The sequence below is a fragment of the Cyprinus carpio genome, chromosome B3 (genome assembly GCF_018340385.1).
Source record: "Cyprinus carpio isolate SPL01 chromosome B3, ASM1834038v1, whole genome shotgun sequence".
NCBI classification, from domain to species: Eukaryota; Metazoa; Chordata; class Actinopteri; order Cypriniformes; family Cyprinidae; genus Cyprinus; species Cyprinus carpio.
The window spans coordinates 28476588-28498506 of record NC_056599.1 but is presented as its reverse complement, the minus strand read 5'-3'; the positions used below and the strand labels follow the sequence as shown (position 1 = coordinate 28498506).

General features: G+C 36.8%; 1 protein-coding gene across 1 annotated transcript; it reads right to left on the bottom strand.

Moving 5' to 3' along the window:
* Positions 1-550: 550 nt before the first annotated feature.
* Positions 551-20978, bottom strand: rnd2 (Rho family GTPase 2). The gene is made up of 5 exons (XM_042720614.1): positions 20703-20978; positions 16419-16506; positions 6486-6595; positions 3073-3207; positions 551-2023 (listed from the first exon to the last, which is right to left on the bottom strand). Exons 1-5 carry the CDS (start codon positions 20802-20804, stop codon positions 1754-1756), a joined length of 705 nt encoding a protein of 234 aa, XP_042576548.1. The 5' UTR covers positions 20805-20978; the 3' UTR covers positions 551-1753.
* Between the last annotated feature and the right edge of the window lie 941 nt (positions 20979-21919).

Here is a 21919-nt window from a genome sequence, read left to right as displayed (position 1 = left end):
TTCTAATATATATATGGTTTTCTAAGCGCACACATCCAGAGCGCACGCACAGAAAACGGCTGTCACACAGCATGTGAGTACTAAACTAAGCTCTCTTTCATGTCTTATTGAACTGAAACAGTCATTAAGAAAATGTTATGCTCCCTTAAAGGGTTAGTTCACCCAAAAATGAAAAGTAGTCCATAAATTACTCATCCTCAAGGCATTTTAGGTGTATATGACTTTCTTCTTTCAGATGAATCCAGTCGGAGTTATATTAAAAAATTGTCTTTGATCTTTTTCTCAAGCTGTTTAATGGCACTCAGCAGGTGTTGCAGCGCTTCAGTCCAAAAGAAGTGTATTTTTAAAAGCGCCTTTCTATAATTAAAAAAAAAGTGTCTCACACGGCTCCGGGGGGTGAACAAAGGCCTCTTGTAGCGAATCGATGCATTTTTGTAAGAAAAATATCCATATTCAAAACGTAATAATCACTTTAATCTAGCTTGCGCCAACAGTTGTACACAGAAGCAGTTCCGGGAGGATGACGTATGAGGGCAGCATTGGGCCGGTGAGTCTCGTGAAAACCAACGTTTGTTAACAGGATCAAAAGAAGCAAAGTTTCCTTACTTTAGCAAAGGAAAATCAGTCTCCTCTTGGCTTATATCGAAATCCTCCCACATTCTTTACAAATTCACTAGTATTTTGAAACTGTGTATTTTAATATTAATACAGTGTAATGTTTTACCCCAGTGAACTGTCATTGTCACTGCATTGTTCAAAATGAGTAAACCTTACTGTAAAGAGCTTGTTTTTACAAACTGAATGACATGTTGAATTTATTTTCTATTGCAATAAACATAGTTCAAAGGGATAGTTCACCCACCACTGAAATTTGTCAAATTTACTCATTTACTCACCCCCATGTCATTCCAAACCTGCATGACTTCACTTTCTTTTGTGGATCACAGAAGTAAATACACTGAAAAATGTCCTTGTGCTCTTTAATCCATACAGTGAAAGTCATACAGGTTTGGAATGACATGAGGGTGATTAAATAATGACAGAATTCTCATTTTTTGGCCAACTATCCCTTTGATGTAACCTAGAAAACTCCAACTTCCCACATTAACTTCAGAAATTCTGCCTCACAAAAATATACCACGTCTATCCTTAGACAGCACTTGCGTTGGTGTTTCACTATAGTGTGAATGAAGTCTTTGTAACGTCACGGAGCATGACTGATGGTGCTGTCACACATGTAAAGCAGCGAACAGCAGAAGTCACAGATGTCTTTGTTCTGCTAACGCTAATCATGGCTAAAGCTGGGGAAAGATTCTCAGAACTCTAGAATTCCAGGGATTTAGTTCCACACAAATGAGCTTGCTACAGATCTGTGATCTCTAGAGAAGTGTGACCCAAGAGAGAAAATTAAAGCATGAGACTGAAAAACAAAACCAAAAAGAAGTGTCTTTTCAGTAAAGGTAAATTGAAGCTGTCCACACAAAAATATCCAACCCCTTTTTTTATTCTTTTTGCATTTGCTTTACACAGTTTGTGACACTTAGGTCAGCTAAGCAATACCACAATGATAAAAATAAAAGCAAACTTGAAGTTAATAAATAGAACTCCTCTGTATAATGTATTCACACAGCTGTACAATCCCATGGGCCATATATGGGACAATATGACTCTCCCATAAATACAGTCTTTTTTTTGTTCAGTCTCTTCATTCACACACACACACACACACCACTGTGACTGTGTGTGCATTAGTCTACATGATTGTGCAGCTCTTGGCTCTGTCCTCCCTGAGGGTCGGCGTGGGTTCAAGGGGCGTGGCTTGTGAGCTGACTGGCGGTAGAGGCTGATTAGATATGCGCTTGAGAGCACGGCGCGAGGAGCTTCTCTTGAGGCTCGGGATGGCCTCACGTCTGACGGACACCAGTGTGGTGATGTGAAAGACGTCTCGGACACTGTTTACGCACATTCGGGACGAACATTCCACATATGCAACTGCACCCAGCTCGCGTGCTCGTAAACTCCCCTGACAGATGGAAAGAAACAAGTCAGCTTAAATGTACTGTGTCAGAATTATCAGAGAGAATTTATGTTCTCATTTCTCAATTTCCTTGTCACTCCTTTCTCTCTCACGCTCTTTAATGGAAACTCTTTTTGGGTGTTCATATGAATTACAGTAAAAGCTGAACCAAATGTCAAAGCAAAAATAAACATGCCACTCAACTGTTTTTCATCCCCTCCCTTCTTGCGCTTTTTGTTCATGTCAGTTGTTTTTTTTCTCGAAAAGGGTGCACAAATAATACATGAAACTCTGCTAAAATGTAATTTTTTTCTACAACAAAAGGTCAGTGAAAGTACATGAACATATCTAATAGGCCTCACAACAAAAACATGTAATCTGTGCCTCTAATGCTTTAAAAATAAAAGTAGCGGGACACAGAATTGCACCATTTTTATGTGAAGTGACGTATATTCTTCTCATTACAGAGCAGAATTATAGGGAGAACTAGGTGTTTTATAATGAAATGTTGCTACAGCGAGTTGACCCGCTCAGCATTGACGTAATAGAGGGAACATTTTCTACTGCTCTCTCTCTGTAGTTCAGTTTCTGTGTGTAATTATAGAGCATTCTTTTAGTGCCTGTGCACGCTTAAAAAATGGTTTCAAACACAATATAAGAGCAGCTGACATGACATTTTTAAACTGTGCCATCAGTCAACTGCAGTATGTGTAAGATGCTATACTTCTATCTAAAAATATTTTAAAACAGTATTTTCATATAGCCATTGATGAAGGCAGGGCTTAATCTTAATAAAACAAACAAAAACATGCCCCTAAATGATTTTAACAGTTTGCACACCTATTTTTTGTTCTCAAATTGAAAGTCTATTAGGTATATTTGTACTGTTAACTTGCTAGCAGATTTCCAGACTATGTAAAGGTATGTACTATGTGTCTTTGTTCTCATGTTTGTGTAGCAGCAGCTGAATAAACACTAATGTCCTCCTAACACAATCTCTCTTTTCTCTTCATGTTTCAAGTCCCCTGTGTGTGTGAGAGTGTATGTACGCTCACCTGTTCATGAGTGACAGGTATGAGTCTCTGTTTGGACAGTTCTCGTAAGGTGCTGACATCTGTTCTCATATCCAACTTACAGCCAACCAGCACCAACTTTGCATTTGGACAATACTCTTGAGCCTCCACCTGCCACTGAAAGAAGGAAAGAAAGAATCTGTCATATGTAAGTCATGTTAGATAAAATCAATCCATCCTGCCTACTGATCTACACTACCGTTCAAAAGGATCATGTGACACTGAAGAATGGAGTAATGATGCTGAAAATTCAGCTTTGCCACAGGAATAAATTTTATTCAAATAACTGTTCTTTTAAATTGTATTAATATTTTGCAATATTACTGTTTCAACTGTTCCTTTCTTCCTTCTTTACTCAGCTTCTAACAATGCATGCAATAGCTAAATTTTGGGAGTAACATTTAAATATTTTATTTCACTTTATAGTCGATACTTGCAATAGTTGTTTATGCTGTGATACAGTGATTCTGTGGCACATTGCTTTTGCTCCTTGTTGTTTATGTGCACATAATGAGTGCATAATGTAGTTGTGCATACATCTGAGAGAGAATTAGGGAAGCAATTTGACCAGTAATTGTATGATTACTTACAAACACGCACACTCATGTACATCTAAATCAAATTGCACAATATTTACAACAGTTTTTAACCAATTAGCTATACAGCGTAGTAAACAACAACAGCTTTAAATCTCCTTTCACATCAGCATAGCTTAAAATGACCCTGGTAAGACCCTTTCAGGAACATTCCTGCTAATGCAGAACCATCCAAAGCCAGTTATACAGACAGTTTTGTGTGTGGGAGAATGGTGCATGTGTTGTGTGTTGTTCACCAGCCCCTGCAAAGGTTCAGCTATCTCAGCTATGGCTCCATTTTACAGGTTCTGAATGTGTTCAGCCATCCATCAGACAGTGCTGTGATCTTTAACCTTAAATGCCACCGTTAACTGGCCAATTGGAAGTCACCGCCTGCCTCTCAACATTCCACAATGGCCTTTAGCTCTGCCTCTGTGGCCCTCAGAGGTGAGATGCTGAAGTCATTGGTGTAAAGACATTCAGTGTGTCTGCTGTAACAAGGGTTAGCAGATGAACAGTGATGCAAATTAAAGGCTTTTGGAGAAATTTTGGTATAATTACATCAAAATTAAATCACTCTTTTATAATTAAAAAAAGTTATATTTTTTCAAATGTTTAGGTTCTGTAAGACTTTTTTTATGTTGTTTTTTTAAAGACTCATGCTCACAAAGGCTACATTTATTTGATTCAAAATACAATATAAACAGTAATATTTTGAAATAGTATTACTATTTAAAATAACTGTTTTCTATTTTAATGTATTTTAAAATGTTATTTATTCCTGTGATACAAAGGTAAATTTCCAGGATCATTACTTCAGTTCTAGTGTCACATTTTTTGTTATCATTGTCGGCAACCTTTGTGCTGCGTAATATTTGTGATACATTTAATTTGGTGAACAGAAAGTTCAAATAGAAAAAAATAGAAATAAAAATCTTTTGTAAAATTGTTTTAAAAAAAAAAAAAAAAAAAAATGTAAATGGAAACTGTCACTTTTGGTCAATTTGATGCATGCTTACTGAATAAAAGCATTAATTTCTTTAAAAAAAAAATTATAAAACTTACTAGGAGTAGGCGATATGACCAAAATCTTATCACAATATAAGTAATTTTTTTTTCATGGTAACGATATATATCACAATGGTTATTTTTGCTTTAAATAAGGTCTTTATAATATCAACAATTTTGATTCCATAGAAATTTCAGAATACCAGCAATATCTCAAAAAACTAATACTAGCCCTAATTAATAATAAATAATTAATAATAAAAAACCCTGAGCTCACTAAAAACAAGTAAACAGTCAGCAATTAAATACGAATAAGAAACTAATTACAAGCAATAGGACAAAAAATTATAGTAGAACAAATAAATAATGCTACATACATTGATTATATAAAAACACTGCATATTCTTCATTGTGTAAATTAAATATAGATTTCTTCTTATTAAAGTAATAAAAGTGATTTAGTTAAGAGCGTTGAGAAATGTTCTCTTTTTGTTGTTTGACTTACATGAATGACAGACAGCAGGAATATTAGACTGCTGTCACTTTAGGAGCTGCCCAGATCAAATTGTCCTTTTTTGCTTGACTTGCAGTTTGCAACAACACAAGCTTGTTTCGGCAAAGACGTTCAGCATGTTTTCTATGAAATGTCCTATGTGTTTATGTTTTACATGGTGTGAAAACATGAAAAAGCACCCTAAATATGATCTGACTGAAATGGATTTCCAGGAATGTGATTTGAATAGGAAATTCAAACCACATATGAATGTGCTCGAAACGGATTGCAAAAATCGGATATTATGTAGTTTGATGCCGTTGCCGTCATATAAATATGATTGGATTTCAATCAGATTTGCACAAAAATCAGATTTGGGCTGACAGTCTGAATGAGGCATGACACACAAATTACTATGTTTACAAGGATACTTGCAAAGACAGGTATTTTGACACAAACAAGTGTGCATTTAACAGTTCAAGCCCTATAAAGCGGTAATAAATATTACGGTAAAATCAATTTTATTTGAATTAATTAATTAATTAATTATCGTTTGATCGCTCTAGAGAGAGAGATAGTTGTGTGTGCGTTACCTGTATGCTGCGTCTCTCTCTACAGACAATTCATTACTTCAAAAACAGCGATTTTACACCTATAATGTAATATAATATAGCGATCTAGTATCTAGGCTATTTTATTAATACAAATCGCGGAGAAGCATTGACAACAAGTTTATGTGCAATCTGTGATCTCCTACCCTCTCTCTCGCTCTGTGTGTGTGTTTGTGTGCGTCAATTAAAGCAGTGCATTAATATGGAACGGTGATTAAACTGACTTGGAACTACCTGTGCATTAAACGGTTTTACTGCATACCTGCCAGCCAATCAGAATCCAGTATTCAGACAGACCATGGAATAATTCATAATATTGCCCACTCTTTTTCCTATATCATCTGAAAATCTTTTTCTCACCAGACATATACTCAAAAGACTTCAAATCAAAAAACCCATTGAAACCCTTCAGCGCTAGGCTCACACCCTCATCACCACATAATTGTTGGCATCTGTGTTTAGGTTGTGTTTTTGTGTAAATCCACAATGCCGTCATCCTCCCAGTGCTAAACACCCACAAACAAATACTTCTATTAGTCGACAATTACATTGTGTTTTCACAGCAAGAGACTAATACTGCAAGTATGTGTGTGTTTACAACTACAGCTTATAAGGTCATTCCAACATGCACTGTTTCAAGTATATACTGACACTTCTCTTTTTTTAAGATAAGAGAAAAGAAAAAAGGAAATAAGAGGAGATTCTGACCTTCTTAGGGATGCTGTCCAGCGTCTCTGGTCTGCTGATATCAAAACAAATGAGCACAGCATCACAGTCTGGATACGCCAGGGGCCGCACGTTATCATAATACGAGGACCCTGCAGAACACAAGCACAGTGAGGGGTCAGGATGAAAAGGCTTCATTACGATAAAGCTGATGTTCAAAGAGGAAACACTGCTAATGGCGCTTGCGAATGCTGTGTAACATACAAATGATGTACAGTGGGTCATACAGCAGTGCAGATGATACAAAAGACTGATGTTTCTAGAGTGCCTGAACAGGAAGGAGAGGTCAGTTTAATTCCAGCACAGTAAATTCTTCCTCTTTGGCTGTGTTCAGAATAGCATTTTTAACATTAGCATTCATACTATTTCTGCAGAATAAAGTATGTACACTGTATACTGTACACATTGTGAATTTTCTAAGCCACTCTTGTCCCAGGGCTTAGTCAAGTACAGTCACCTTTATTTCTATAGCGCTTTATGCAATACAGATTGTTTCAAAGCAGCTTCACAGTAATAAACAGGACTCGATGCAAACAAAACCAAATGCTTCTGTAAGACAGCTCTAAAAACACAACCGAGTCATAACTCAGCTCAGTTCAGTGTTTGTTCAGAAGTGCTCGTGTTTCCCCACAATGTGTCCAACTTGATTCTTACATTTCCAGTGTATGGAAATGAACCAAAAATAATACACCAGAGATTTTTAATGTCTCAGTGCAATTTTAATGTGTTCTATTTCCAAGATAATAACTGGACACCATTAATGCAAAGTGATGAGGTCATCACCAGTGTTATTTTAGTATCATTGAGATACTATTATATTTTTTATTAATATTTTGAATACATTATTATTTTTATATTTTCCTTTTTAATTTTAACTTTTAATTTTAGTTAACATTTAGTAATTCTAGTATATAGTACTTTAAAACATATAGTATATATAGAACATTAAGTGGAAAAAGTAACTAAATGAAAACAGGCTGAAATAAAATAAGGTTTATATCTTAATTAAAAAAATTTTTTTCCAGTTATCAAAAATGTTTTCTATGGTTTTAGTTAACTATACTACATTTCTATAATACATTTCTATTTCAGTAGCATATTAGTACAGTATCATGCTGTTGTTGTCACATGACCTCTCACTGAATTGCATGTTTAATTGTCATAATCACAGAAATTAAACCCATAATATTAATTTGATTTTGTGTAATACTGGCTAATTTGTTTGGCAGTGCAATCAGTTTCAGTTCATTTATGTTGTTGAAAATAGAAGATGGTCAAGGTGAGCTCATAATATTTTTGGATACATATAGAAAATTCATATTATGTACTCAGTACTTTGAATGGGGTTGTGAAATGCCACTGTCTAAATTTGGCATACTCTCTGTCTCTCCTGTTGAACTTTGCATTCATCTCTCACTCTTCTGTCCTTCCCTCGAGTGAGGACACAAATCCAGACATAGACAGAGAGCGATAGGGAGGGAAAGAGAGAGAGGAAGTGTGACACTGACAATGAGTGTTTGAAGCACTGATCAAAGCTATCAGTTATTATGGGCTGGCCTCAGGAGCCACCTTTTGAGCTGCATGTCCCACAATCTCCTCTGGCAGGTCTGTCAACCACAGCCAGGGAAAGATGGTCAAATCTAATTTCCTAGATGAGAGTGCAAATAAGGATAAGATGAAACTAATAAAAGTGTTCAGAGAGACAGACTGGAATGAAAAAATGCATTTTCTGTCGTCATATTGCCTGTTTGTTATTTGTTGCCAAGTTGAGTGTGCTAGTCCACAGGGACACAGAAGCACTTTATTCTGTTCTCCATATAACAGCTTCTAAAATAAACTTGTTTACTTAGCTATTTAAGTGACAACATACCGTATACTTCAGTTGTTTATTTTTACATAAACCCCATAATAATCACCAAAACCCTAACCATACTCTAAACAAGTACACCTTTACCCTTTCACAAAAATATGATTCACGCATTTTTATTATATATATATATAGAGTGATAGTGAGAGAGTGTGTGAGAGATAGAGAGAGAGAGAGAGTAGAAATAATAACAACAAAAATTGTAATAAAATTTAATTGAATCATCTATCTATCTAATAATAATAATTTATTTTATGTATGAATTATTTTCCTTTCATTCCTTACATATAAATTGAATTTACAATTATTACAAATAGTAATACATTCCATGTATTATTATGTATTCCATGCATTCCATGTAATAATAATAACAACAATAATAAATATAGCTGCAAGCAGCGATGCCGGGGCCAAGCCCTGAAGGGCTGTAGCCCAGGGCGGAGCGGCAGGAAGAAAAATGCCAGAAAACCGAACGCGCGTCGGGACAACAGAACGGTCCAGAAGTAGAGTAGTTTGAAATCGAACAGACCTTCAGACGAGAATGACCAAAAGCACATATTTAATTTAATGTGAACATACACAGAAAATCCAACAACTGGAACAGAAGCAACATTAACCACCCTGGGATTCGAACCCACGACCTCACGGGTTTGGAACCAGCGCCTTAGCAGAGTGAGCCACATTAGTTGACGCACATTTGACAATCCGCAGAAGCGAGGTTAAGGTGTGAGAATGATCTCTCAAAAGCCGAATTAGCATTTGAGCCAGATTAGCATGCTAAGCTAAAAATTGGTTACGTTGCTCAAAGTTAACCAGATAGATCAAGACACCCATTAGAATGAATAGAAACGTTTTAGCATGTTAGCTAATTAGCATGCTAAGCTAACTAGCACAAATCAACTAGCACAGGCACGGTCAACTTCAGAGATGTACTTGTCGGGAACGGAAGTGTAAATCAAAAATCTGTTCAGTCATTTCTGTCCGGCTCGGTCTGAATATCATCTGATAAAATTTTGAACAAAATTGAACAAGATTTCAGGGAGGAGTAGCGAAAAAACAGTTTTTCATTCCATTCAATATGGCGGACAGACACCATATTGGAAAATGACAAATGAGACATCATCTGATTCGGCATAAACCTTGGGAACGAAAAGACATAAAAATAACAAAAATCGATCAACGATTTCAAAAGTTATAAGGGGTTTTGCAAGAATCATTATATCTCTTGAACACTAGGTGGCGCTGTCTTCACACTTCCGGGGTACCTCCGGCACATGGTGTTGATGACGCCTACCCATTTTTGTGCAGATTTGTCCAGTCAGCCAATAGATATCGCAATTTATGACAAATTTCAAAATGGCGGACGGGTGGTCCTGGTGGTCTCGACAAAATTGACATCCACAGATTCGGAATGATCTAAAGAATCCATAGACATCAAGATAATAATTTTCTGATGAATTGTTCAGAAGTTATAAGCAAAAAAGTGCATTTTTGGTATCTCAACACCCATAGGTGGCGCTGTTCCCAAATTTGGCGTGGACCCCCAGGTTATGGTGTAGATGAAGTGAACCAAGTTTGGTATCGATTGATCAATGTTTGGCCGAGATACAGCATCTCAACCGATTTTGGGTCGGCCTCGTTAAGTTCACAATATAATTACTTTTGAACAAAGATGAATATCAAAAATCTGTTCAGTCATTTCTGTGCGGCTCAGTCCAAAGACCATATGAGCCAAATTTCAGAAGAATTGGATCAATTTTGAAGGAGGAGTAGCGTTTAGACTGAATACTGTACTTTTCAAAATGGCCGCTACTGTAATTGGCGGAGCCTTAATGTAAGGCATGGAATGGAATCTCCATGAAGAGCATGTTCAGGTGTACTAAATTCTATTTTCATAGAATTAGTGGTTCAAGAGTTATTAACGTTTGAATGTTGAATATTTGGACTGCTGGTGGCGCTATAGAGTTGGGCCTACAGACCCCAAAGTTGGTCAGATCACTAATAATGGTCATCTTTACAAGTGTGCCAAATTTAATCATTTTCCTATGTTCCTTTCATAGGGCTGCCATAGACCCCCATTGGACGAAAATAATAATAATAATAAAGAAAACATACAGATACAATAGGGGCTACAGCCCTTCGGGCTTGGCCCCTAATAATAATAAAACATACAGATACAATAGGGGCTACAGCCCTTCGGGCTTGGCCCATGATTTTAATGTAATATTAATATAAAATATAATTGACACATTTGGAGGGGGAAATCTCTTTAACCAAAGAGTAATAATAACAACAAAATGTCAAATTATTTTTGTAAAATTGTAATAAAATTTAATGTAATAATGTCTGAAATAATAATAATAATAATGTATTATTATTATTATTATATTTCATACATATGCCCCAAAGGGACATTGTCAAATTTGTTTCATACCAGATTTAGCTCCTTCTCTGGACAGATTTGCCCCCAAGGTATAGCTCAATAAACCCAAACACACACACACACACACACACACACACACACACACACACACACACACACACACACACACACACACACACACACACACACACACACAGAAACAGTGTTTACTGTACAGCTGCTCCACATCTCAGCCTGTGTGTATTTGTATGTGTATGTGCTCTTTTCTTAAAACTCTTGTTGTCTTTTTTTGTCTGTTTTTCTATTTAATAATTTGAAGTCCTTCTCATTTATGGTCACTCTCCTCTGCCAATCCAAAAACATGCACGCCATGTAAAAAAACAAAAAAACAAAATAAACATTAATTTTCCTGTCTTGTTTGCAATGGGTGTTACATGTCTCCACAGAATTCTTGGCGGTTGTTTTCTTTGTTTTATTTTCGAGACATTATTACTGTGATTACATCTGTAGTGCTAGACATAATTTGTGACTTGTTAAGAACAGTGTGTCTGTATAAAACGCTGACCTGAATGTTTGCCAGTAAACATTCTCCTCCTCCAGTCCCTAGATTCACCTCTCGCCAGCTGTGCAGCTGTTTGTGTGTGTGTGTGTGTGTGTGTAGATGAAGCAGAACTCTATGGGATGTCATTACAGATTGTTGAAGATGTAGCCGTAAGCACAAGAGTGTCAGTTAGCTCAGTAGCAACACACATATGCTCACACAAACATCGACAGACACCTCATCAAGACCCATCAGAGAGACAGCGTGATTACCTGTGTGATGTGAATATGTGTTTATGTTTGCATTTTTCTAGATCTAAACAAGCCTAAGGGCAATGCATGAAAAGGTTAAACTAAAATGAAGGATGTTATGCTGGCAGAAACAATGCCTGATGGTTGTATGACTGAAATGTTGCATTAAAATATCATTACCAGTGTGTAGGAATTATCAATGGCCACATACCCACTGTAGCGTTTCAACCACATTTAAATATGGGAGGTGAATCTCCAAAATTACAGTCTCGTGTGTATAGAACAGAACTAAAAACTAGGATGACTGACACAGTGGTAACCACAGTAGTGTTTTGCATCTCGTGCATTTGGTATTCGCTATTTTTGACCTATAATATTACAATGACCAAAGACTCATTATGTCCAGCGATTTTAACTAAAGCACCGTCGACAGGGCCACTGTGTTTTGTTTATGTTTGGAAAGTTGCTTTACAGAGTGTGCTCTTCAAGGGATGCCATGTCCACTTATTATAAGTGATGCTTGTTAAGCATATTTGTAGATTAGTAAAATATGTTGACATATTGTGGTTAAGTTATATTTACAACACTGTTCCGGAACAGTTCAAACCAAATATTCAGATGTGTGGACGAGGACTGTTTCCTGTGAGAGTATCCTACAATGCCGGTGTTCTGACAAATAATGCTGACTCATAGCCTGTAAGTATGTTTTCATATTTAAAGGATTTGCCACTGACTACTCAAACGTGAGTTTTGAGCAGTGTAGAGTAGCGATTGTTGTTTGTTGTTTCTCCGATCACAAATGCAGACATGGTTTTATGTTTACATAGCGCGATGCAACGCAACACATAAAAACACAGTATAAGTCATTATAATCCGTAATTATGTCCCCACTGGATGCAACAAATGCCTCGTTTGTAATGGGTTTTTTTTCATCACAGTATGGCAAGGGGCGTAACATTTCTGTCACACGCTTAAAGCATTTCCGCCAATCACAATGCACTGGATAGCTGGCCAATCAGAGCACACCTCGCTTTTTTAGAACGATGAGCTTTGTAAAAAAAACAACGATGAGTTCAGAAGGCGGGGCATAGAGGAGAAACAATAATGTACAGTATGTGGAAGATAATGTGTTTTTTGAACCTTAAACCACATAAACACATTTCATTACACCAAATACACAAAATAATGTTCTTTTTTAGCAACGTCATATGACCCCTTTAATTTTTTCTTTAAGCTCTATCAGCAACATATGTAGCATGCTGTCGATTACCATTTTCAACTCAACTCTCAGTCTCTCAAAACAAACAAAAACTGTATTGACAGATATGTGAATACAATGGACGTTGTATGATTATAGCCTACACTTTCTTCTAAGTGGATTTCTGTAAGCATGTTGTTTGTTTGGTTATACAAACTGAAGGACAGTTCAAAAATTACTGAAAATTCTGAGGAAAATGCTGAAGAAAGCATACACAACATAAAGCAAACAAATCACACACCGTTAAACAAAGGGAGCCTCTCATTACCATTCAACGTTCTCATTACTCATTTCTCATTAGTCATCAAATCATTAGTTGCCCTAGTTCTCCAGATGGCTGAGCCAAAACATTCATCCAGCTCTTCATTTTACAACTGCAAAGTCAACTTTCACACACATTCATTACAAATCCACAACAAATCTTGACATTATGACAAATTAAGATTTATCCACAGTTACATCTTTTTGTAGCTTTCATGTCAAAATACTTCCTTTTATCACAAAAAAAATGTTACAGAAATATTACTGGCAAGGTACCCTCATTTAGATCTAAGAAGATGCATATTAGTATCTTAAAGGTACATATTTTTACTTAAAACATGCATTTTAGTTTGGTGCATATAAATACCCTTCGAAAAAGAATTCGGCTTAATGTTCAGAGACAACTGTATTATCATTGTTATTAATTAATAATATATTTATTATTTTACTGTATATAATAATAATAATAATAATAATAATAATATCACAAATAGGAAACTGATAGTACATATATTTTTAAATATATTTATTAAAGTGACATTTTTAAATCAGACTTAGCTCACTTCTAGGGACAGATTTGTTCATATGCTTATATAGTTTTCTAGCACTTAAAACTAATTATTTTTATGTAAAAATGCTTCCTTTTATCCCAGCTGAAGACAACAATAACCAGTTGTCAATTGGGGGAAAAAAATGGTTTGGTTGAAAAACCTACTAACATTTGTCAAGAAAAAGATTTTAAAGCTGATTCTGTGTCTGGCTCGTTCATCATGCTAGAGATGGAAGGTCAAGTCAAGTTCATTGCATTGTGGGATACAGTTTTTCATGCAGTGAGCTCTGTTGTATACTGCTCATTTTCTCAAATGTAGAAGGTCATCTTGGTATTCTATGCATGGAAAATTTGCAGTGTATAAATACTACAGAAATAGCAAGAGTAGTATGCTAGTATGTATTTCCAAGCATAGCCGTTGTTTTTGAAATGCATTTGGTGGCACAACTGATACAGAAATCACATTTATGACGCTGGAGCACAAAACCAGTCAGATTTATACATCACCTGAAAGCTGAATAAATAAGCTTTCCATTGGTGTATGGTTTGTTAGGATATAGCACAATATTTGGCAAAGATACAACTATTTGAAAATCTGGAATATAAGGGTGAAAAAAAAAAATCTAAATATTAAGAAAATTGCCTTTAAAGTTGTCCAAATGAAGTTCTTAGCAATGCATATTACTAATCAAAAATTGAGTTTTGATATATTTACGGTAGGAAATCTACAAAATATCTTTACTTAATAAAAGAAAAATCAATCATTTTGACCCATACAATGTATTGTTGGCTATTGCTATAAATATACCCGTGCTACTTAAGACTGGTTTTGTGGTCCAGGGTCACCTTTTAATGTATGTGGCCATACGTTGGGAAATGCTTCAGTTAAGCATTTAAATACTTTGGTTCTGTTCGTATTAAATTTCATCTGAATTCGTTCCACCAATTTACAGATTGAATCATTTTAGGTAACTTTGGTATGACTGTATAGGTCAATAAAATAGATGTAAATACATACTTTTTGCACACAAAGCTGCTTGGGGCCTGGCTGATGTCAAGAGGGCTTACTGACAACATTTTTAAACAGTGATAAAGTTCATAACCAGCTGAACTTTATTATCACACAGTCCACGCTGAAACAGATTCTTGTGTCCCAGACCGTGTTATTAGAGCACTTACAGTAAAGCGAAGATTTACTCTCAACAGGGTTACAGTTTGACCCAGCACAGCCCTACAGACCAACAACAACAGCAGGAGAGGAAAACATTCCCATAGGAACTTAAAAATGGAGATGACAAGAAAAGAAATTCCCATAAAGGACTTTTATAGCAGGGTGGGGAAACATGCAGAGGCCTAGAGTGGGGATTTATGGGTCACGCTCGCTGAGAAACCCCTGAAGTGTGTGTCAGGATGAGTGTGTGTCAGCAGTGGTGTAGCTTAACACCAAGTGTGCTAAAATCCACACTGACAGCACTGTCTAAACATGCATGCACAGCTTTGAAAATATTACTTGAGTTCTGGCTAACTTGTTGGTCTGTTGCGTTATAGATGAGAAGCTTGAATCCACACAAAGCCATTTATATTAGAGATCTCACCCACAGATACAGACCACAACTCAAGAGCAATACAGGATCATATTCTACTCTGTATTCATAAGCCCTGCATTGTCTACTGTGTATTGTTAAATCAAAGCAGCAGAGTTCTGCTTCCTGACTCTTTGTAGTTCAGACATCACATATTTGAGAAAATGTTGCTGAAACAACATTCTCTTGTGAGTCACTCCAGAAAACCAAAAAGCCATGTTTAGTCTTTCTCATACAAATTCACAAGGGGTCAGGTCCATGGGAGCGGTCAACAGCCAGGAGGGACAGGAATGAACCTTGTCCATGCATAGACGAGACTGGCACCAGGATTTGTTACAGTAGAACTTTTGCAATTGCATCTATCTGTTTATCTATCCATGAAGAGGTTTCAAAATTTACACTCCCAGACTGTTCAAATCAGTTTGACGCCACTAAAGAGCACAATGCTTCACAGTCACTGGCTAAGTTTGGACTGGAATACTAGTATACTACCTTTTGCATACTGCCCTGATTTTATATGGATTTTGATATAGCCTAATAAGCCTATATAGAGATAGAGAGAGAGAGAGAGAGAGAGAGAGAGAGAGAGAGAGAGAGAGTACATTGTCATTATATTTGACTGCATTACAAGCATGTTTATATAGTCCACCCAAAAATTTACATTTTGACATTTACTCACCCTCATGTCGTTCCAAACCTGTATGAGTTTCTTTCTAATGTTGAACATTAAAGAAGATATTTTGAAGAATGCTGGTAATCAAACAGTTGATGGTCCCCACTGACCACTGCCTTCCGTATTTCTTTCCCCACTATAGAAGTCAAAGGGGACCAACAACTGTAAGCTTGTAAAATATCTTCTTTTGTGTTCAACATAAGAAATTTCAACATAAGAGTTTGGATTATAATGGTTTTGAGTTAATGATTCATGCACATTTAACGTTTCAATCTAAATATGTGTTTTGACAGGGTGAATTGATAATTAGTCAAAGATAAAGCTTAAAAATCACATTGACATTACTTCTTGTTCATGTCAAGTGATATAGTATACAGCCATATCCCCTGTGGTACATTGCACCATTTGGTAAAAGTAAGATTTTTCAAAAATAGGTGAATACAATTTTGCTTACTATGTACAGTATACAAACTGCAGAAATATTATGTGAAGTATGTAGCATGATATTCCGAGAAACTGTTTCATTTTGATGCCAAGCTGGATCTCACCTGATGTGTCCCACATGTTCAGCTCGATGCGCTGCTTGTCGATCTCAAAGCTGGCCGTGTAGTTCTCAAACACTGTGGGCATGTAATTCTGCAATGCAAAAAATCATAATACTTAGTCCACGGTCGCCGTGATTTTAAAAAGTAAGATCAACCATTTTTGTTCATCCTGGATCAACATTATTGTCCAAAACATAGACCTAACCCTATACCTACCCCTAAACCTAACCCTGCCGATAATATATCCATAAAATTATAACTGAATAAGAAGGGTGTAAAAGAACCTAACTCTGGTTGTAAGGCTAAGACGGACATTTCCTGTGAACTTGTCCCTCAATTCTGATTGGTTGCTTGGAATGTTGTTTCATGTTACAGATTACAAGTTACTCTATCTAAAATGTAATAGGCTAAGTAGTGTAACAATTTCAATTACTTTACATAGGATATGTAACTGATTACATTTGATTACTTTTTGATTACTTTTCTAAATTTGTATGAATTGAAATGTTTTCAACTGTCAAACAATCATTTTCAAACATGTAAACTAGGCAGAGTTAACCTTACAGTACTCAACACTGATTAGTGTGATTTTTGAAATCCTCCATTACTTGAATTAAGATTACAATTTAATTGTAAAGCACAGCTACCACAAAATAAGGCTTACTTTGAAATCATTCTGAGATTAAATACTGATTTAAAACCATAACAAAAAATGGTTTATTAGCTATTGTACTGTTTTTGAAATCAAATCTTTGCATAGTTATGACAGGAAACACGGGCATCTAACAATGCCTTGGAGTGAATCTTAAAAAAATAAAGCATATGTATAAATCCAGATAGTAACTAAAGCAGTTATCGAATAAGCATGTCTCCTATTCTGTATAAACTTCTGAAACATTGGTGTCTCATGTTGCAGTCAATGAAATTTATGAAAGGAATGAATGAAAGAAACCAATCAAATCAGTATGTCAAATCACGTAATTTAGTTAGCCTACATATAACTAGTTAAAGGGATACTTCACCCCAAAATGAAAATTTTGTCATTAATCACTTGTGATTGCATATGGCCCCCATGTCGTTCCAAACCCGTAAATGCTTTGTTCGTCTTCGGAACACAATTTAGGATATTTTGGATGAAAACTGGGAGGCTTGTGACTGTCCCATAGACTGCCAAGTAAATAACAGTGTCAAGGTTCAGAAAAGTATGAAAAGCATCGTCAGAATAGTCCATCTGTCATCAGTGATTTAACCATAACGTTATGAAACGACGAGAATACTTTTTGTACGAGATCGCCCCCATTAACGAGCTTCATCTGGTGGCAAAGAAGCGTGTTTTTGGTTGTAAGGGAGAGATAACTTTGTTCAGATTCCTGAAAAACCCAGTGTTATGTAAACAATGGATCGAGTTTGTTTTTCCAGGACAGCAATGGAGTTTCACAAGTGTGTTTGTTGACGAACGTTTTATAAACAAGGCCCGTTTGATACTGTAAGATGGAGTGGTCCTAAGATCCCGGTCATGATTCAGAACTGCAGACGGTAAGTGAAACGGCATCAAATGTCTGTTTTGTTGGCATTCTGCGCTCAAATGCTTGTCACTCTTTAGCTTCGCCCGAGGCACGCCTCCAGGAGCTTGGCTTTTTCCGGAGAGAATCATAAAGGTGTCTCTTTTTTTCTTTTATAAATATGATAAAACTAAAGAGTTTTTGGAGATATGAAGGATGCAGTACTACTCTATATGTACTCAAGATTACCATGAGACTGGGTGAAACTGTGTGTGTTATGCCACCTTTAATGACAAAATTTTCATTTTACGGTGGAGTATCCCTTTAAGGTCCTTGCACACTGAGTCTGAAATTTTCAAATGTATTTTTTTTTTGCGGGGATTTCGTATTCGATGTCCTTTCCTATCAAAATGCTTGCTACGGAGGTGAAAACGCAGAAAATCGAACCTGATCTGATTTTATTTTTATTTTTTTTATTACGGACGAAGGTTTCGGAGACAGTGTGTAAACGTGATTGACACAACATGAGGTCTTATTTATTTTTTAACATGCAAAAATTTCTGACTCAGTGTGCAATGACCTTTACTCCCCAACACTGTGTAGGCTATAAATAATTAATCAATAGGCCTAAATAATTACGGTTTACATTGTATCCTTGTACCTTTGATACTAATTATAGCGTAGTTGCTATGGTTACCCACTCCTTGAACGTGATTTCTGAACACCGTATCACAAAATACTAGGTGAGTTTGACTTCATGCAGCACCGCACAAACCGATCGCAATCTAACTTGAAGCAGTGCATGCCGGTTAGAAATTTTGTCCGACTTGAGATGGCGCCGATGCCACATGACTGTCACGTGTGGCATCAGAGTACAGCGAGAGCGTTTCGAGAGCAGCCGGCTGACTCAGCCACCGCAGTTTGAGTTTCTCCAGAGCGGCTGCAGGAGTGCTGATGATGACACAGCTGTTTCACGATTGGCCAGATTCACCGCATGACAAGGATCACGTGTGTTTCGGGTTTATTCGTACCTTTTCATTTTCAATAATGGCCACAAATCTGTTTTTAGAATGTTAAAAGCTTTTTTACTGTAGTCGCACTGTTGTATTGAGTCTCGTTTATCATACAACACTGATAAAAGCACATATACCCCCACTTTATTAGTATTTAAATAGTAGCTATATGAATATGTTGAACTTTATTCTTGAAAATATGGTGCTGTATTAAGCAGTATGTGAAAACGTTTCTAAAATGTCTGTGTATTTGACTAATATTGCATTTAATTCACTTCATCTGTGATAATGTATGCAAACACCGGGTGAGTGTCCCTAAAGGGAGCAGAAAGTGTCCGGCTTGAGGTGTCTATTTTCAACTCCGCCCCCCACAGCGAGCGGCTACTCTCGTTGATCGCCGTCTGTCAGTAGTCCCAGAACACAAGATCCAGGGGGTGTGGTTGGATCCACATCTAGGGGGTGTAGATTGGTAGGTTTGGGGGGGAGAAGGGTGGGTTTAGGGATCAGGGGGTGAAGACAGGTAGGTTTAGGTATATGTAAGGTGGGAGGAGTTGGATCTGGATCCAACCACGCCCCCTGGATCTTGTGTTCTGCAGTGAGGACCATCTCCCGTCTGTAGCCGTGCTTCACCTCGAACGCACCTACTATTGATAGTTTTCACGTGACGTCACACACTCATAGGAACGCCGACAGGCAAGCATATGAACCCAGAATATAAACACAATGTGCAAAGTTTCACGTTAAATGTTTTCCCATAGAAAACCATTGTAAGGAAAACACTGAACCATATTTCGACCTCATCTGCTTGCATATGTAAACTATGCATCATTAATACAGTGATTACTGAATTTGATCTTCTAAAACTTACATTTTGTTCACATACCTTTGTTTTTATTCATTTGAGAGGTGATCTAAATATTTGCGGCTGTGAAACAGATGGAAAATTGATAGTTTTGTGCTGCAGTTCTATGGATGTTTTGCCCTCTAGGTCTTCGAGCCGGTCACGTGACTGAACGCTATCAATAGAACTCATTATAATCGCGATGCTGTCTACACTGGATGCGGCGCGCGCAAATTCATCCCAGACAGTAAACTGATTCCGCGTTCTATTTATGTCGTGCTGACACCAATTTCAAATGATGTTCAACAGTCGCTGTGTCGCGTCTGGTGTAGACACGGTGTTAAGAGTGCGCTAGTTATTATTACAATTTACAGATATATATATTTTTATTATTATTTAAAACAATTGCAAAAAAACCTGGTCTAGTCAAATTTGAAACGTTTATAATTTTATAATTTGCATATGGCCCTAACTTGTAAAAGCCTATAGCTATAACTTTTATAGTTTTGCAGCATGTTATATGAAAACACGGTTGAAAAATAATATGTAAATGTGTTTTTTATTCATATCTTTTTTGAGACCATCTTAATTCGCACCCTGGTTCCTGGCAGTCTCACTTCAGCGTCTCGTGCAGTGAACGCCTCCGTGCCAAGTTTCAGCGTCTCGTGCAGTGAACGCCTCCGTCCATTTGCACTCTAGTGCGACCAGTCCCTAAGAGACAAGCATGCAGTTTACTGAACTCGAACTGAAATCACACAACTTTTAATGCAACCTACGTTCATTGATTCAAAACAGGCATACTGTCATTCTACTCTTACACACACTCTGACTATTGTCATCATCACTCCGTTCATCATATTTAGTAACTTATTTCCTGTTTTTCTTTTAACGGTAAGATAGGTATGGATGATAAATAGCATGATGCGTTCACCTCTGGGTAGCTGTCCTTGGCGAACACATGCAGCAGCGCCGTCTTCCCGCACTGAGTGTCACCCACCACCACGATCTTACAGCGGCTGCACTGTCCCTCCATCCTCAGCACTGTCAGCTCTGTCCCAGCGCCTGACGAGCACCATCCGCCGCCTGATAATGATTCAGAGCCTCTGAGTGGACGCGCGTGCAGGGAGACAGTCCCCTCCCCTGCCCTGTCAGTCTCCGGTTCCCACGGTGACTCCACGCGCCGAGGCTCACCCCTCTTGACTCAGTAGCCTTGATTTATAATGACACGATGTGCTTGCCTTGCCTTCCTACTGTGGTTTGGGCATGGTGTAAATTAGTCGACCCCCCGGCTCGTATATGGAAATTGTTTTAACGATGTGATTTAACACATCAATGAGTCGCCCATCCATGGGGTTCCCTAGGTCATGAAAAATATCAAGAAAATGGCATTAAATTAAAAGCCACTCGTTGGAACAGTAGTGCAATTTAATAAAATGTCAGAAAGTCACAGTTTTTCTATAGTGAATAGCTACATTGTGTTCCAAAATATTTCATTGGGAAGAGGTTTCATTGCAAGTTGTGAGTGCAGTCTCTATTAATTGTTTTTAAATTCATATTTTACATTAAAAATGATATTTCTGATTCTAAATATTAGTGTAAAAAATGCTTTAATGTTTTGTGTTAGCTTCTGAGTGTTAAGAAAGTTCAGGCGAGGTCACCTTATTAACCAGACTACCTGAATCTCTTGGAAAATGGTGATTTGCCAAAGAACAGCATGAGGCATCTGAAAACCTTTTTGTCTATCTTTGATTAGTTTTTTATTGCTTTTTCAGCACATTTTGGCTTTTTGGTGTGATCATTTTAGCGTCCTCGAACCATGACACTCAAGAATTTGTATTTATTTATTTATTTATTTTTAATTAAAACAGTAAATTGATAAAAATGTAGGGATGTGGTTTTATTTTGTGAGACATTGAACTGCTATATTTTTAGTTGAATTAACAATGTATGTTATTACTGAGAATAATACTGTGCACATACATTTAAAAAAGTAAAAAAGAAAAAGTTCTCAGTTCTGTTTTCTTTGGAATATTTATTTAAATTTTTTCATTTTTTTTTTCTTCAAATAATTGGCAAATCAGTAGACTATATATAATTTCATTAATAATAATTTTTATATGTAATTATTAAATATTAATTATGATTATT

Excerpts from the sequence above, each read along its gene's own strand:
- rnd2 (XM_042720614.1), bottom strand. The coding sequence starts at position 20,804 with ATGGAGGGACAGTGCAGCCGCTGTAAGATCGTGGTGGTGGGTGACACT. Across the intron at positions 6,596-16,418 it reads GAACATGTGGGACACATCAG|GGTCCTCGTATTATGATAAC; the intron begins GTGAGATCCAGC and ends TGTGTTCTGCAG. Across the intron at positions 2,024-3,072 it reads TACCTGTCACTCATGAACAG|GGGAGTTTACGAGCACGCGA; the intron begins GTGAGCGTACAT and ends TCCATCTGTCAG.